We start from the raw sequence: 16,572 nt of genomic DNA on the forward strand, positions 1-16,572 counted from the left end.
TCTATCAAATACTGGAGAGATGCTCCAGTGTTGAGGGGTCTTCCACCTTTGTGCCTCATGCCTCTGACAATGTCAAGGATATCACTCTTTGTTGTGTATGTGTTCAGATAGAATTGGACAGCTGCATCTCTACTGTACTGAACCACTGACACACGATCTTTGTTCTCACCCACATTCAGGGTCTCTACCGCTCTCTGGACAAAGTCACGCATTGCTGGGAATCCATTTCTTGTGCCATCGGATCCATCCAGTAAGAACACAACATCCCTTCTGGGTGCACTGTTCTCAACTAGGGAACATGAAATGAAAGAAATGACATTACAATTAGGGTTCATATGTGTGTTGACTTTGTGAAACAGAGGTAATTTGACCTGATCACTTCAATGATCTAACCTTTTTATTTTAAAGTGGTGGAACTACTTGGACAAAGTTTAAACTGAAAGAAAACTAAATGTGGACACATTTGTAAATGAAAAGACACTCTGGTCTCTGTTAAAAGGTCAGTGTCTTACCAGTTACTGTTGGTGTTACGGGTGTAGCCCTCACTATGAATGTGCTCATGGCAGAAGACAGCTGCTCTTGGACATTGGGGAGGTCAGTGAATTCAGACACTGCAAAAGCATAACTAGGCTCATAGCATATCCTTTGCAGTTCTCTGCTATCAGAGTTCCTAGTTCCAATGCCAAACACAACAATGCCCTGGTCTTTGAGAGCAGATGCTGGTGTATCTACATTGTCAAAAGACCTTCCACCATTCAGCAGTATCAGCATTTGTGGAACACCTTCCAGGCGCCTGCTTCCAGACGAGGCAGTAAAGATGTTGTCCCTGACGTACTGGAGGGCTGCCCCAGTATTGAGGGACCTACCTCCTCTGTGCCTCAGGCCTCTGACCATGTCCACAATATCGGTTTTTGTGGTGTATGTGTTCAGATTGAAGTGGACCTCTGCATCTCTGCTGTACTGGGCCACTGAGACACGGTCTTTGTTTTCTCCGACATTCAGTCTGTCCACCACTCTCTGAACAAAGTCTATCATAGCTGGGAATCCATTTCTTGTGCTATCAGAACCATCCAGTAGGAACACTACATCCCTTCTGGCAGTTCTTTGATCTACTAGGATAATCAGAAATCAAAAACAAATGATTTCAACATACCTTTCTACTAGCTGCAAATGATTTGTCAGCTTGCTATGCATGTGTCGCCTATGCTAAGCAGGATATTGGGTGCACGCCGGGAGCTAACAAAGCAAGTGTTGTCTTACCTTCGACTGTTGGGGTTGTGGGGGTCTCTTCAACACCTATGGTGTTGAGAGAGGCAATGAATGTCTGTGGGACATTAGGGAGGTCAGAAAAGTCAGACACAGACTGGGCATAATTAGGATTTGAGGCAATCCTCTGAACCTCTCTGCTAGAATTTCGAGTTCCGATGCCGAAAATCAAAACCCTGTCCGACTTGAGAGCGGAGGCTGGTGTATCGACATTATCAGTAGAACGCCCTCCGCTCAACACAATCAGAATCTGAGGGTAGCCCTCTTGACGTCTACTTCCAGAGGAGGCAGTAAAGACGTTGTCCCTGACATGTTGGAGGGCTGCCCCGGTGTTGAGGGGTCTGCCTCCTCTATGCCTCAGGCCTCTGACCGTATCAACGATGTCTTCCTTTGTGTTGTGTGTGTTCAGATTGAAATGCACCTCTGAATCTCTGCTGTATTGGACTACAGAAACACGGTCTTTGTTTTCACCAATGTTCAAGTTCTCCACCACTCTCTGAACAAAATCACGCATGGCAGGGAATCCATTCCTTGTGCCATCAGACCCATCCAGAAGGAATACTACATCCCTTCTGGCAGTGTCATCAACTGGGGAAGCAAAGACAGACATTATGTCAGATGAACTAGATAGAAATGGAGCAGAACAATCATCAGTTCTGGAGATGTTTTACTACATCTTCAGTGTCCCCAAAACTCGCCTGAAACAAATATGTTTTCCTCTACCACCAGAAAAAGGTCATGCCTGTTAACATACCTAATACAGTTGGTGATTCGGGAGTAACCTCAACAATCACTGTTTCCATGGAAGAGCGAAGTTTCTCCTGGACACTGGGGAGGTCAGTGAAGTCAGAGACAGACACAGCATTACTGGGCTCTTGGGATATATTTTGCAGTTCTCTAGCATCAGAGCCCCTGGTTCCAATTGCAAAGGTCAAGACTCCCATCTCTTTGAGAGCAGAGGCTGGTGTGTCAACATTGTCATAGGACCTCCCACCAATCAGCGCAATTAGTAACTGTGACACACCTTCCAGGCGCCTGCTTCCAGCGGAAGCGGTGAATACATTGTCTATCAAATACTGGAGAGCTGCTCCAGTGTTGAGGGGTCTTCCACCTTTGTGCCTCATGCCTCTGACAATGTCAAGGATCTCGCTCTTTGTTGTGTATGTGTTCAGATAGAATTGGACAGCTGCATCTCTGCTGTACTGAACCAATGACACACGATCTTTGTTCTCACCCACATTCAGGGTCTCTACCACTCTCTGGACAAAGTCACGCATTGCTGGGAATCCATTTCTTGTGCCATCGGATCCATCCAGTAAGAACACAACATCCCTTCCAGGAGCACTGCGCTCAACTAGGGAACATGAAATTTACATTACTATAGGGTTCATGTGTGTGGTGACATGTGAAACAGAGGTCATTTGACCTGATCACATCAATTATCTGACCTTTATCTATTAAAGAGGTGCAACTACTTGGACTAAGTTCAAACTGAAAGAAAACTAAATGTGGACACATTAAATGAAAAGACACTGGGTGTCTGTTAAACAATAGTCAGTGTCTTACCAGTTACTGTTGGAGTCATGGGTATAGCCCTCACAATGACTGTGCTCATGGCAGCGGACAGCTGCTCTTGGACGTTGGGGAGGTCAGTGAATTCAGACACTGCAATAGCATAACTAGGCTCATAGGATATCCTCTGCAGTTCTCTGCTGTCAGAGCTCTTGCTTCCAATTCCAAACACAACAATGCCCTGCTCTTTGAGAGCAGATGCTGGTGTATCTACATTGTCAAAAGACCTTCCACCATTCAGCAGTATCAGCATCTGTGGAACACCTTCCAGACGCCTGCTTCCAGAGGAGGCAGTAAAGACGTTGTCCCTGACATACTGGAGGGCTGCCCCAGTGTTGAGGGGTCTGCCTCCCCTGTGCCTCAGGCTTCTGACCGTGTCCACAATATTGGTTTTTGTGGTGTATGTGTTCAGATTGAAGTGGACCTCTGCATCTCTGCTGTACTGGGCCACTGAGACACGGTCTTTGTTTTCTCCTACATTCAGTCTGTCCACCACTCTCTGAACAAAGTCTATCATAGCTGGGAATCCATCCCTTGTGCCATCAGAACCATCCAGTAGGAACACTACATCCCTTCTGGCAGTTCTTTGATCTACTAGGAGAATCAGAAATAAAAAACAAATGATTTCAACATACCTTTCTACTAGCTGCAAATTATTTGTCAGTTTGCTATGCATGTGTCGCCTATGCTAAGCAGGATATTGGGTGCACGCCGGGAGCTAACAAAGCAAGTGTTGTCTTACCTTCGAGTGTTGGGGTTGTGGGGGTCTCTTCAACACCTATGGTGTTGAGAGAGGCAATGAATGTCTGCGGGACATTAGGGAGGTCAGAAAAGTCAGACACAGTCTGGGCATAATTAGGATCTGAGGCAATCCTCTGAACCTCTCTGCTAGAATTTCTAGTTCCGATGCCGAAAATCAAAACCCCGTCCGACTTGAGGGCGGAGGCTGGTGTATCGACATTATCACTAGAACGCCCTCCGCTCAACACAATCAGAATCTGAGGGAAGCCCTCTTGACGTCTACTTCCAGAGGAAGCAGTAAAGACGTTGTCCCTGACATGTTGGAGGGCTGCCCCGGTGTTGAGGGGTCTGCCTCCTCTATGCCTCAGGCCTCTGACTGTATCAACAATGTCTTCCTTTGTGGTGTGTGTGTTCAGATTGAAATGCACCTCTGAATCTCTGCTGTATTGGACCACAGAAACATGATCTTTGTTTTCACCAATGTTCAAGTTCTCCACCACTCTCTGAACAAAATCACGCATGGCAGGGAATCCATTCCTTGTGCCATCAGACCCATCCAGAAGGAATACTACATCCCTTCCGGCAGTGTCATCATCAACTGGGGAAGCAAAGACAGACATTATGTCAGATAAACTAGATCGAAATGGAGCAGAACACAGTCATCAGTGCTGGAGATGTTTTACTACTTCTTCAGTGTCCCCTAAACTTGCCTGAAACAAATATGTTTTCCTCTACCACCAGAAAAAGGTCATGCCTGTGAACATACCTAACACAGTTGGAGATTCAGTAGTAACCTCAACAATCACTGTTTCCATGGAAGAGCGAAGTTTCTCCTGGACACTGGGGAGGTCAGTGAAGTCAGAGACAGACACAGCATTACTGGGCTCTTGGGATATCTTTTGCAGTTCTCTAGCATCAGAGCCCCTGGTTCCAATTGCAAAGGTCAAGACTCCCATCTCTTTGAGAGCAGAGGCTGGTGTGTCAACATTGTCATAGGACCTCCCACCAATCAGCGCAATTAGTAACTGTGACACACCTTCCAGGCGCCTGCTTCCAGCGGAAGCGGTGAATACATTGTCTATCAAATACTGGAGAGCTGCTCCAGTGTTGAGGGGTCTTTCACCTTTGTGCCTCATGCCTCTGACAATGTCAAGGATCTCGCTCTTTGTTGTGTATGTGTTCAGATAGAATTGGACAGCTGCATCTCTGCTGTACTGAACCAATGACACACGATCTTTGTTCTCACCCACATTCAGGGTCTCTACCACTCTCTGGACAAAGTCACGCATTGCTGGGAATCCATTTCTTGTGCCATCGGATCCATCCAGTAAGAACACAACATCCCTTCCAGGAGCACTGCGCTCAACTAGGGAACATGAAATTTACATTACTACAGGTTTATGTGTGTGGTGACATGTGAAACAGAGGTCATTTGACCTGATCACATAAATTATCTGACCTTTATCTATTAAAGTGGTGCAACTACTTGGACTAAGTTCAAACTGAAAGAAAACTAAATGTGGACACATTAAATGAAAAGACACTGGGTGTCTGTTAAACAAGAGTCAGTGTCTTACCAGTTACTGTTGGAGTCATGGGTATAGCCCTCACAATGACTGTGCTCATGGCAGCGGACAGCTGCTCTTGGACGTTGGGGAGGTCAGTGAATTCAGACACTGCAATAGCATAACTAGGCTCATAGGATATCCTCTGCAGTTCTCTGCTGTCAGAGCTCTTGCTTCCAATTCCAAACACAACAATGCCCTGCTCTTTGAGAGCAGATGCTGGTGTATCTACATTGTCAAAAGACCTTCCACCATTCAGCAGTATCAGCATCTGTGGAACACCTTCCAGACGCCTGCTTCCAGAGGAGGCAGTAAAGACGTTGTCCCTGACATACTGGAGGGCTGCCCCAGTGTTGAGGGGTCTGCCTCCCCTGTGCCTCAGGCTTCTGACCGTGTCCACAATATTGGTTTTTGTGGTGTATGTGTTCAGATTGAAGTGGACCTCTGCATCTCTGCTGTACTGGGCCACTGATACACGGTCTTTGTTTTCTCCTACATTCAGTCTGTCCACCACTCTCTGAACAAAGTCTATCATAGCTGGGAATCCATCCCTTGTGCCATCAGAACCATCCAGTAGGAACACTACATCCCTTCTGGCAGTTCTTTGATCTACTAGGAGAATCAGAAATAAAAAACAAATGATTTCAACATACCTTTCTACTAGCTGCAAAGTATTTGTCAGTTTGCTATGCATGTGTCGCCTATGCTAAGCAGGATATTGGGTGCACGCCGGGAGCTAACAAAGCAAGTGTTGTCTTACCTTCGACTGTTGGGGTTGTGGGGGTCTCTTCAAAACCTATGGTGTTGAGAGAGGCAATGAATGTCTGTGGGACATTTGGGAGGTCAGAAAAGTCAGACACAGACTGGGCATAATTAGGATCTGAGGCAATCCTCTGAACCTCTCTGCTAGAATTTCTAGTTCCGATGCCGAAAATCAAAACCCCGTCCGACTTGAGGGCGGAGGCTGGTGTATCGACATTATCACTAGAACGCCCTCCGCTCAACACAATCAGAATCTGAGGGAAGCCCTCTTGACGTCTACTTCCAGAGGAAGCAGTAAAGACGTTGTCCCTGACATGTTGGAGGGCTGCCCCGGTGTTGAGGGGTCTGCCTCCTCTATGCCTCAGGCCTCTGACTGTATCAACAATGTCTTCCTTTGTGGTGTGTGTGTTCAGATTGAAATGCACCTCTGAATCTCTGCTGTATTGGACCACAGAAACATGATCTTTGTTTTCACCAATGTTCAAGTTCTCCACCACTCTCTGAACAAAATCACGCATGGCAGGGAATCCATTCCTTGTGCCATCAGATCCATCCAGAAGGAATACTACATCCCTTCCGGCAGTGTCCTCATCAACTGGGGAAGCAAAGACAGACATTATGTCAGATAAACTAGATCGAAATGGAGCAGAACACAATCATCAGTGCTGGAGATGTTTTACTACTTCTTCAGTGTCCCCTAAACTTGCCTGAAACAAATATGTTTTCCTCTACCACCAGAAAAAGGTCATGCCTGTGAACATACCTAACACAGTTGGAGATTCAGTAGTAGTAACCTCAACAATCACTGTTTCCATGGAAGAGCGAAGTTTCTCCTGGACACTGGGGAGGTCAGTGAAGTCAGAGACAGACACAGCATTACTGGGCTCTTGGGATATCTTTTGCAGTTCTCTAGCATCAGAGCCCCTGGTTCCAATTGCAAAGGTCAAGACTCCCATCTCTTTGAGAGCAGAGGCTGGTGTGTCAACATTGTCATAGGACCTCCCACCAATCAGCGCAATTAGTAACTGTGACACACCTTCCAGGCGCCTGCTTCCAGCGGAAGCGGTGAATACATTGTCTATCAAATACTGGAGAGCTGCTCCAGTGTTGAGGGGTCTTCCACCTTTGTGCCTCATGCCTCTGACAATGTCAAGGATCTCGCTCTTTGTTGTGTATGTGTTCAGATAGAATTGGACAGCTGCATCTCTGCTGTACTGAACCAATGACACACGATCTTTGTTCTCACCCACATTCAGGGTCTCTACCACTCTCTGGACAAAGTCACGCATTGCTTGGAATCCATTTCTTGTGCCATCGGATCCATCCAGTAAGAACACAACATCCCTTCCAGGAGCACTGCGCTCAACTAGGGAACATGACATTTACTTTACTATAGGGTTCATGTGTGTGGTGACATGTGAAACAGAGGTCATTTGACCTGATCACATCAATTATCTGACCTTTATTAAAGTGGTGCAACTACTTGGACTAAGTTCAAACTGAAAGAAAACTAAATGTGGACACATTAAATGAAAAGACACTGGGTGTCTGTTAAACAAGAGTCAGTGTCTTACCAGTTACTGTTGGAGTCATGGGTATAGCCCTCACAATGACTGTGCTCATGGCAGCGGACAGCTGCTCTTGGACGTTGGGGAGGTCAGTGAATTCAGACACTGCAATAGCATAACTAGGCTCATAGGATATCCTCTGCAGTTCTCTGCTGTCAGAGCTCTTGCTTCCAATTCCAAACACAACAATGCCCTGCTCTTTGAGAGCAGATGCTGGTGTATCTACATTGTCAAAAGACCTTCCACCATTCAGCAGTATCAGCATCTGTGGAACACCTTCCAGACGCCTGCTTCCAGAGGAGGCAGTAAAGACGTTGTCCCTGACATACTGGAGGGCTGCCCCAGTGTTGAGGGGTCTGCCTCCCCTGTGCCTCAGGCTTCTGACCGTGTCCACAATATTGTTTTTTGTGGTGTATGTGTTCAGATTGAAGTGGACCTCTGCATCTCTGCTGTACTGGGCCACTGATACACGGTCTTTGTTTTCTCCTACATTCAGTCTGTCCACCACTCTCTGAACAAAGTCTATCATAGCTGGGAATCCATCCCTTGTGCCATCAGAACCATCCAGTAGGAACACTACATCCCTTCTGGCAGTTCTTTGATCTACTAGGAGAATCAGAAATCAAAAACAAATGATTTCAACATACCTTTCTACTAGCTGCAAATTATTTGTCAGTTTGCTATGCATGTGTCGCCTATGCTAAGCAGGATATTGGGTGCACGCCGGGAGCTAACAAAGCAGGTGTTGTCTTACCTTCGACTGTTGGGGTTGTGGGGGTCTCTTCAAAACCTATGGTGTTGAGAGAGGCAATGAATGTCTGTGGGACATTAGGGAGGTCAGAAAAGTCAGACACAGACTGGGCATAATTAGGATCTGAGGCAATCCTCTGAACCTCTCTGCTAGAATTTCTAGTTCCGATGCCGAAAATCAAAACCCTGTCCGACTTGAGGGCGGAGGCTGGTGTATCAACATTATCACTAGAACGCCCTCCGCTCAACACAATCAGAATCTGAGGGAAGCCCTCTTGACGTCTACTTCCAGAGGAAGCAGTAAAGACGTTGTCCCTGACATGTTGGAGGGCTGCCCCGGTGTTGAGGGGTCTGCCTCCTCTATGCCTCAGGCCTCTGACTGTATCAACAATGTCTTCCTTTGTGGTGTGTGTGTTCAGATTGAAATGCACCTCTGAATCTCTGCTGTATTGGACCACAGAAACATGATCTTTGTTTTCACCAATGTTCAAGTTCTCCACCACTCTCTGAACAAAATCACGCATGGCAGGGAATCCATTCCTTGTGCCATCAGACCCATCCAGAAGGAATACTACATCCCTTCCGGCAGTGTCATCATCAACTGGGGAAGCAAAGAAAGACATGTCAGATAAACTAGATCGAAATGGAGCAGAACACAATCATCAGTGCTGGAGATGTTTTACTACTTCTTCAGTGTCCCCTAAACTTGCCTGAAACAAATATGTTTTCCTCTACCACCAGAAAAAGGTCATGCCTGTGAACATACCTAACACAGTTGGAGATTCAGTAGTAACCTCAACAATCACTGTTTCCATGGAAGAGCGAAGTTTCTCCTGGACACTGGGGAGGTCAGTGAAGTCAGAGACAGACACAGCATTACTGGGCTCTTGGGATATCTTTTGCAGTTCTCTAGCATCAGAGCCCCTGGTTCCAATTGCAAAGGTCAAGACTCCCATCTCTTTGAGAGCAGAGGCTGGTGTGTCAACATTGTCATAGGACCTCCCACCAATCAGCGCAATTAGTAACTGTGACACACCTTCCAGGCGCCTGCTTCCAGCGGAAGCAGTGAATACATTGTCTATCAAATACTGGAGAGCTGCTCCAGTGTTGAGGGGTCTTCCACCTTTGTGCCTCATGCCTCTGACAATGTCAAGGATCTCGCTCTTTGTTGTGTATGTGTTCAGATATAATTGGACAGCTGCATCTCTGCTGTACTGAACCAATGACACACGATCTTTGTTCTCACCCACATTCAGGGTCTCTACCACTCTCTGGACAAAGTCACGCATTGCTGGGAATCCATTTCTTGTGCCATCGGATCCATCCAGTAAGAACACAACATCCCTTCCAGGAGCACTGCGCTCAACTAGGGAACATGAAATTTACATTACTATAGGGTTAATGTGTGTGGTGGCATTTGAAACAGAGGTCATTTGACCTGATCACATCAATTATCTGACCTTTATCTATTAAAGTGGTGCAACTACTTGGACTAAGTTCAAACTGAAAGAAAACTAAATTTGGACACATTAAATGAAAAGACACTGGGTGTCTGTTAAACAATAGTCAGTGTCTTACCAGTTACTGTTGGAGTCATGGGTATAGCCCTCACAATGACTGTGCTCATGGCAGCGGACAGCTGCTCTTGGACGTTGGGGAGGTCAGTGAATTCAGACACTGCAATAGCATAACTAGGCTCATAGGATATCCTCTGCAGTTCTCTGCTGTCAGAGCTCTTGCTTCCAATTCCAAACACAACAATGCCCTGCTCTTTGAGAGCAGATGCTGGTGTATCTACATTGTCAAAAGACCTTCCACCATTCAGCAGTATCAGCATCTGTGGAACACCTTCCAGACGCCTGCTTCCAGAGGAGGCAGTAAAGACGTTGTCCCTGACATACTGGAGGGCTGCCCCAGTGTTGAGGGGTCTGCCTCCCCTGTGCCTCAGGCTTCTGACCGTGTCCACAATATTGTTTTTTGTGGTGTATGTGTTCAGATTGAAGTGGACCTCTGCATCTCTGCTGTACTGGGCCACTGAGACACGGTCTTTGTTTTCTCCTACATTCAGTCTGTCCACCACACTCTGAACAAAGTCTATCATAGCTGGGAATCCATCCCTTGTGCCATCAGAACCATCCAGTAGGAACACTACATCCCTTCTGGCAGTTCTTTGATCTACTAGGAGAATCAGAAATAAAAAACAAATGATTTCAACATACCTTTCTACTAGCTGCAAATTATTTGTCAGTTTGCTATGGATGTGTCGCCTATGCTAAGCAGGATATTGGGTGCACGCCGGGAGCTAACAAAGCAAGTGTTGTCTTACCTTCGAGTGTTGGGGTTGTGGGGGTCTCTTCAACACCTATGGTGTTGAGAGAGGCAATGAATGTCTGCGGGACATTAGGGAGGTCAGAAAAGTCAGACACAGACTGGGCAAAATTAGGATCTGAGGCAATCCTCTGAACCTCTCTGCTAGAATTTCTAGTTCCAATGCCGAAAATCAAAACCCCGTCCGACTTGAGGGCGGAGGCTGGTGTATCGACATTATCACTAGAACGCCCTCCGCTCAACACAATCAGAATCTGAGGGAAGCCCTCTTGACGTCTACTTCCAGAGGAAGCAGTAAAGACGTTGTCCCTGACATGTTGGAGGGCTGCCCCGGTGTTGAGGGGTCTGCCTCCTCTATGCCTCAGGCCTCTGACTGTATCAACAATGTCTTCCTTTGTGGTGTGTGTGTTCAGATTGAAATGCACCTCTGAATCTCTGCTGTATTGGACCACAGAAACATGATCTTTGTTTTCATCAATGTTCAAGTTCTCCACCACTCTCTGAACAAAATCACGCATGGCAGGGAATCCATTCCTTGTGCCATCAGACCCATCCAGAAGGAATACTACATCCCTTCCGGCAGTGTCCTCATCAACTGGGGAAGCAAAGACAGACATTATGTCAGATAAACTAGATCGAAATGGAGCAGAACACAATCATCAGTGCTGGAGATGTTTTACTACTTCTTCAGTGTCCCCTAAACTTGCCTGAAACAAATATGTTTTCCTCTACCACCAGAAAAAGGTCATGCCTGTGAACATACCTAACACAGTTGGAGATTCAGTAGTAACCTCAACAATCACTGTTTCCATGGAAGAGCGAAGTTTCTCCTGGACACTGGGGAGGTCAGTGAAGTCAGAGACAGACACAGCATTACTGGGCTCTTGGGATATCTTTTGCAGTTCTCTAGCATCAGAGCCCCTGGTTCCAATTGCAAAGGTCAAGACTCCCATCTCTTTGAGAGCAGAGGCTGGTTTGTCAACATTGTCATAGGACCTCCCACCAATCAGCGCAATTAGTAACTGTGACACACCTTCCAGGCGCCTGCTTCCAGCGGAAGCGGTGAATACATTGTCTATCAAATACTGGAGAGCTGCTCCAGTGTTGAGGGGTCTTCCACCTTTGTGCCTCATGCCTCTGACAATGTCAAGGATCTCGCTCTTTGTTGTGTATGTGTTCAGATAGAATTGGACAGCTGCATCTCTGCTGTACTGAACCAATGACACACGATCTTTGTTCTCACCCACATTCAGGGTCTCTACCACTCTCTGGACAAAGTCACGCATTGCTTGGAATCCATTTCTTGTGCCATCGGATCCATCCAGTAAGAACACAACATCCCTTCCAGGAGCACTGCGCTCAACTAGGGAACATGAAATTTACATTACTATAGGGTTCATGTGTGTGGTGACATGTGAAACAGAGGTCATTTGACCTGATCACATCAATTATCTGACCTTTATCTATTAAAGTGGTGCAACTACTTGGACTAAGTTCAAACTGAAAGAAAACTAAATGTGGACACATTCAATGAAAAGACACTGGGTGTCTGTTAAACAAGAGTCAGTGTCTTACCAGTTACTGTTGGAGTCATGGGTATAGCCCTCACAATGACTGTGCTCATGCCAGCGGACAGCTGCTCTTGGACGTTGGGGAGGTCAGTGAATTCAGACACTGCAATAGCATAACTAGGCTCATAGGATATCCTCTGCAGTTCTCTGCTGTCAGAGCTCTTGCTTCCAATTCCAAACACAACAATGCCCTGCTCTTTGAGAGCAGATGCTGGTGTATCTACATTGTCAAAAGACCTTCCACCATTCAGCAGTATCAGCATCTGTGGAACACCTTCCAGACGCCTGCTTCCAGAGGAGGCAGTAAAGACGTTGTCCCTGACATACTGGAGGGCTGCCCCAGTGTTGAGGGGTCTGCCTCCCCTGTGCCTCAGGCTTCTGACCGTGTCCACAATATTGTTTTTTGTGGTGTATGTGTTCAGATTGAAGTGAACCTCTGCATCTCTGCTGTACTGGGCCACTGAGACACGGTCTTTGTTTTCTCCGACATTCAGTCTGTCCACCACTCTCTGAACAAAGTCTATCATAGCTGGGAATCCATCCCTTGTGCCATCAGAACCATCCAGTAGGAACACTACATCCCTTCTGGCAGTTCTTTGATCTACTAGGAGAATCAGAAATCAAAAACAAATGATTTCAACATACCTTTCTACTAGCTGCAAATTATTTGTCAGTTTGCTATGGATGTGTCGCCTATGCTAAGCAGGATATTGGGTGCACGCCGGGAGCTAACAAAGCAAGTGTTGTCTTACCTTCGAGTGTTGGGGTTGTGGGGGTTTCTTCAACACCTATGGTGTTGAGAGAGGCAATGAATGTCTGCGGGACATTAGGGAGGTCAGAAAAGTCAGACACAGACTGGGCAAAATTAGGTTCTGAGGCAATCCTCTGAACCTCTCTGCTAGAATTTCTAGTTCCAATGCCGAAAATCAAAACCCCGTCCGACTTGAGGGCGGAGGCTGGTGTATCGACATTATCACTAGAACGCCCTCCGCTCAACACAATCAGAATCTGAGGGAAGCCCTCTTGACGTCTACTTCCAGAGGAAGCAGTAAAAACGTTGTCCCTGACATGTTGGAGGGCTGCCCCGGTGTTGAGGGGTCTGCCTCCTCTATGCCTCAGGCCTCTGACTGTATCAACAATGTCTTCCTTTGTGGTGTGTGTGTTCAGATTGAAATGCACCTCTGAATCTCTGCTGTATTGGACCACAGAAACATGATCTTTGTTTTCACCAATGTTCAAGTTCTCCACCACTCTCTGAACAAAATCACGCATGGCAGGGAATCCATTCCTTGTGCCATCAGACCCATCCAGAAGGAATACTACATCCCTTCCGGCAGTGTCATCATCAACTGGGGAAGCAAAGACAGACATTATGTCAGATAAACTAGATCGAAATGGAGCAGAACACAATCATCAGTGCTGGAGATGTTTTACTACTTCTTCAGTGTCCCCTAAACTTGCCTGAAACAAATATGTTTTCCTCTACCACCAGAAAAAGGTCATGCCTGTGAACATACCTAACACAGTTGGAGATTCAGTAGTAACCTCAACAATCACTGTTTCCATGGAAGAGCGAAGTTTCTCCTGGACACTGGGGAGGTCAGTGAAGTCAGAGACAGACACAGCATTACTGGGCTCTTGGGATATCTTTTGCAGTTCTCTAGCATCAGAGCCCCTGGTTCCAATTGCAAAGGTCAAGACTCCCATCTCTTTGAGAGCAGAGGCTGGTGTGTCAACATTGTCATAGGACCTCCCACCAATCAGCGCAATTAGTAACTGTGACACACCTTCCAGGCGCCTGCTTCCAGCGGAAGCAGTGAATACATTGTCTATCAAATACTGGAGAGCTGCTCCAGTGTTGAGGGGTCTTCCACCTTTGTGCCTCATGCCTCTGACAATGTCAAGGATCTCGCTCTTTGTTGTGTATGTGTTCAGATATAATTGGACAGCTGCATCTCTGCTGTACTGAACCAATGACACACGATCTTTGTTCTCACCCACATTCAGGGTCTCTACCACTCTCTGGACAAAGTCACGCATTGCTGGGAATCCATTTCTTGTGCCATCGGATCCATCCAGTAAGAACACAACATCCCTTCCAGGAGCACTGCGCTCAACTAGGGAACATGAAATTTACATTACTACAGGTTTATGTGTGTGGTGACATGTGAAACAGAGGTCATTTGACCTGATCACATAAATTATCTGACCTTTATCTATTAAAGTGGTGCAACTACTTGGACTAAGTTCAAACTGAAAGAAAACTAAATGTGGACACATTAAATGAAAAGACACTGGGTGTCTGTTAAACAAGAGTCAGTGTCTTACCAGTTACTGTTGGAGTCATGGGTATAGCCCTCACAATGACTGTGCTCATGGCAGCGGACAGCTGCTCTTGGACGTTGGGGAGGTCAGTGAATTCAGACACTGCAATAGCATAACTAGGCTCATAGGATATCCTCTGCAGTTCTCTGCTGTCAGAGCTCTTGCTTCCAATTCCAAACACAACAATGCCCTGCTCTTTGAGAGCAGATGCTGGTGTATCTACATTGTCAAAAGACCTTCCACCATTCAGCAGTATCAGCATCTGTGGAACACCTTCCAGACGCCTGCTTCCAGAGGAGGCAGTAAAGACGTTGTCCCTGACATACTGGAGGGCTGCCCCAGTGTTGAGGGGTCTGCCTCCCCTGTGCCTCAGGCTTCTGACCGTGTCCACAATATTGGTTTTTGTGGTGTATGTGTTCAGATTGAAGTGGACCTCTGCATCTCTGCTGTACTGGGCCACTGATACACGGTCTTTGTTTTCTCCTACATTCAGTCTGTCCACCACTCTCTGAACAAAGTCTATCATAGCTGGGAATCCATCCCTTGTGCCATCAGAACCATCCAGTAGGAACACTACATCCCTTCTGGCAGTTCTTTGATCTACTAGGAGAATCAGAAATAAAAAACAAATGATTTCAACATACCTTTCTACTAGCTGCAAAGTATTTGTCAGTTTGCTATGCATGTGTCGCCTATGCTAAGCAGGATATTGGGTGCACGCCGGGAGCTAACAAAGCAAGTGTTGTCTTACCTTCGACTGTTGGGGTTGTGGGGGTCTCTTCAAAACCTATGGTGTTGAGAGAGGCAATGAATGTCTGTGGGACATTTGGGAGGTCAGAAAAGTCAGACACAGACTGGGCATAATTAGGATCTGAGGCAATCCTCTGAACCTCTCTGCTAGAATTTCTAGTTCCGATGCCGAAAATCAAAACCCCGTCCGACTTGAGGGCGGAGGCTGGTGTATCGACATTATCACTAGAACGCCCTCCGCTCAACACAATCAGAATCTGAGGGAAGCCCTCTTGACGTCTACTTCCAGAGGAAGCAGTAAAGACGTTGTCCCTGACATGTTGGAGGGCTGCCCCGGTGTTGAGGGGTCTGCCTCCTCTATGCCTCAGGCCTCTGACTGTATCAACAATGTCTTCCTTTGTGGTGTGTGTGTTCAGATTGAAATGCACCTCTGAATCTCTGCTGTATTGGACCACAGAAACATGATCTTTGTTTTCACCAATGTTCAAGTTCTCCACCACTCTCTGAACAAAATCACGCATGGCAGGGAATCCATTCCTTGTGCCATCAGACCCATCCAGAAGGAATACTACATCCCTTCCGGCAGTGTCCTCATCAACTGGGGAAGCAAAGACAGACATTATGTCAGATAAACTAGATCGAAATGGAGCAGAACACAATCATCAGTGCTGGAGATGTTTTACTACTTCTTCAGTGTCCCCTAAACTTGCCTGAAACAAATATGTTTTCCTCTACCACCAGAAAAAGGTCATGCCTGTGAACATACCTAACACAGTTGGAGATTCAGTAGTAGTAACCTCAACAATCACTGTTTCCATGGAAGAGCGAAGTTTCTCCTGGACACTGGGGAGGTCAGTGAAGTCAGAGACAGACACAGCATTACTGGGCTCTTGGGATATCTTTTGCAGTTCTCTAGCATCAGAGCCCCTGGTTCCAATTGCAAAGGTCAAGACTCCCATCTCTTTGAGAGCAGAGGCTGGTGTGTCAACATTGTCATAGGACCTCCCACCAATCAGCGCAATTAGTAACTGTGACACACCTTCCAGGCGCCTGCTTCCAGCGGAAGCGGTGAATACATTGTCTATCAAATACTGGAGAGCTGCTCCAGTGTTGAGGGGTCTTCCACCTTTGTGCCTCATGCCTCTGACAATGTCAAGGATCTCGCTCTTTGTTGTGTATGTGTTCAGATAGAATTGGACAGCTGCATCTCTGCTGTACTGAACCAATGACACACGATCTTTGTTCTCACCCACATTCAGGGTCTCTACCACTCTCTGGACAAAGTCACGCATTGCTTGGAATCCATTTCTTGTGCCATCGGATCCATCCAGTAAGAACACAACATCCCTTCCAGGAGCACTGCGCTCAACTAGG

At 46.6% G+C, this 16,572-nt stretch overlaps 6 protein-coding genes across 6 annotated transcripts in view; all 6 read right to left on the reverse strand.

Annotated features, from left to right (window-relative positions):
• Positions 1–16,572, reverse strand: part of LOC310867219 (collagen alpha-3(VI) chain-like) — a 98,046-nt gene that overhangs the window by 28,645 nt on the left and 52,829 nt on the right. The gene's annotated exons all lie outside the window — the stretch shown is intronic.
• Positions 336–2,543, reverse strand: LOC310866388 (collagen alpha-3(VI) chain-like; the record flags this gene model as incomplete). The annotated part of the gene is made up of 3 exons (XM_083775994.1): positions 336–1,112; positions 1,261–1,854; positions 2,021–2,543. 3 exons carry the CDS (start codon positions 2,541–2,543, stop codon positions 493–495), a joined length of 1,737 nt encoding a protein of 578 aa, XP_083632120.1. The 3' UTR covers positions 336–492.
• LOC310866389 (collagen alpha-3(VI) chain-like) lies at positions 2,783–7,195 on the reverse strand (the record flags this gene model as incomplete). The annotated part of the gene is made up of 6 exons (XM_083775995.1): positions 2,783–3,429; positions 3,581–4,177; positions 4,346–4,945; positions 5,157–5,753; positions 5,905–6,501; positions 6,670–7,195. The coding sequence occupies 6 exons, from the start codon at positions 7,193–7,195 to the stop codon at positions 2,810–2,812; spliced, it is 3,537 nt and encodes a 1,178-aa protein (XP_083632121.1). The 3' UTR covers positions 2,783–2,809.
• On the reverse strand, positions 7,458–8,392 carry LOC310866390 (collagen alpha-1(XII) chain-like; the record flags this gene model as incomplete). Its single annotated transcript, XM_083775996.1, has 2 exons — positions 8,229–8,392; positions 7,458–8,077 (listed from the first exon to the last, which is right to left on the reverse strand). Exon 2 carries the CDS (start codon positions 8,001–8,003, stop codon positions 7,458–7,460), a length of 546 nt encoding a protein of 181 aa, XP_083632122.1. The 5' UTR covers positions 8,004–8,077; positions 8,229–8,392.
• Positions 8,956–13,598, reverse strand: LOC310866391 (collagen alpha-3(VI) chain-like; the record flags this gene model as incomplete). Its single annotated transcript, XM_083775997.1, has 6 exons — positions 12,876–13,598; positions 12,128–12,727; positions 11,285–11,915; positions 10,551–11,182; positions 9,803–10,402; positions 8,956–9,590 (listed from the first exon to the last, which is right to left on the reverse strand). Exons 1-6 carry the CDS (start codon positions 13,492–13,494, stop codon positions 8,956–8,958), a joined length of 3,717 nt encoding a protein of 1,238 aa, XP_083632123.1. The 5' UTR covers positions 13,495–13,598.
• Positions 13,507–16,490, reverse strand: LOC310866392 (collagen alpha-3(VI) chain-like; the record flags this gene model as incomplete). The annotated part of the gene is made up of 4 exons (XM_083775998.1): positions 13,507–14,240; positions 14,452–15,048; positions 15,200–15,796; positions 15,965–16,490. The coding sequence occupies 4 exons, from the start codon at positions 16,488–16,490 to the stop codon at positions 13,606–13,608; spliced, it is 2,355 nt and encodes a 784-aa protein (XP_083632124.1). The 3' UTR covers positions 13,507–13,605.

This window comes from Protomyctophum parallelum (assembly GCF_964188405.1).
Source record: "Protomyctophum parallelum genome assembly, chromosome: 11".
NCBI classification, from domain to species: Eukaryota; Metazoa; Chordata; class Actinopteri; order Myctophiformes; family Myctophidae; genus Protomyctophum; species Protomyctophum parallelum.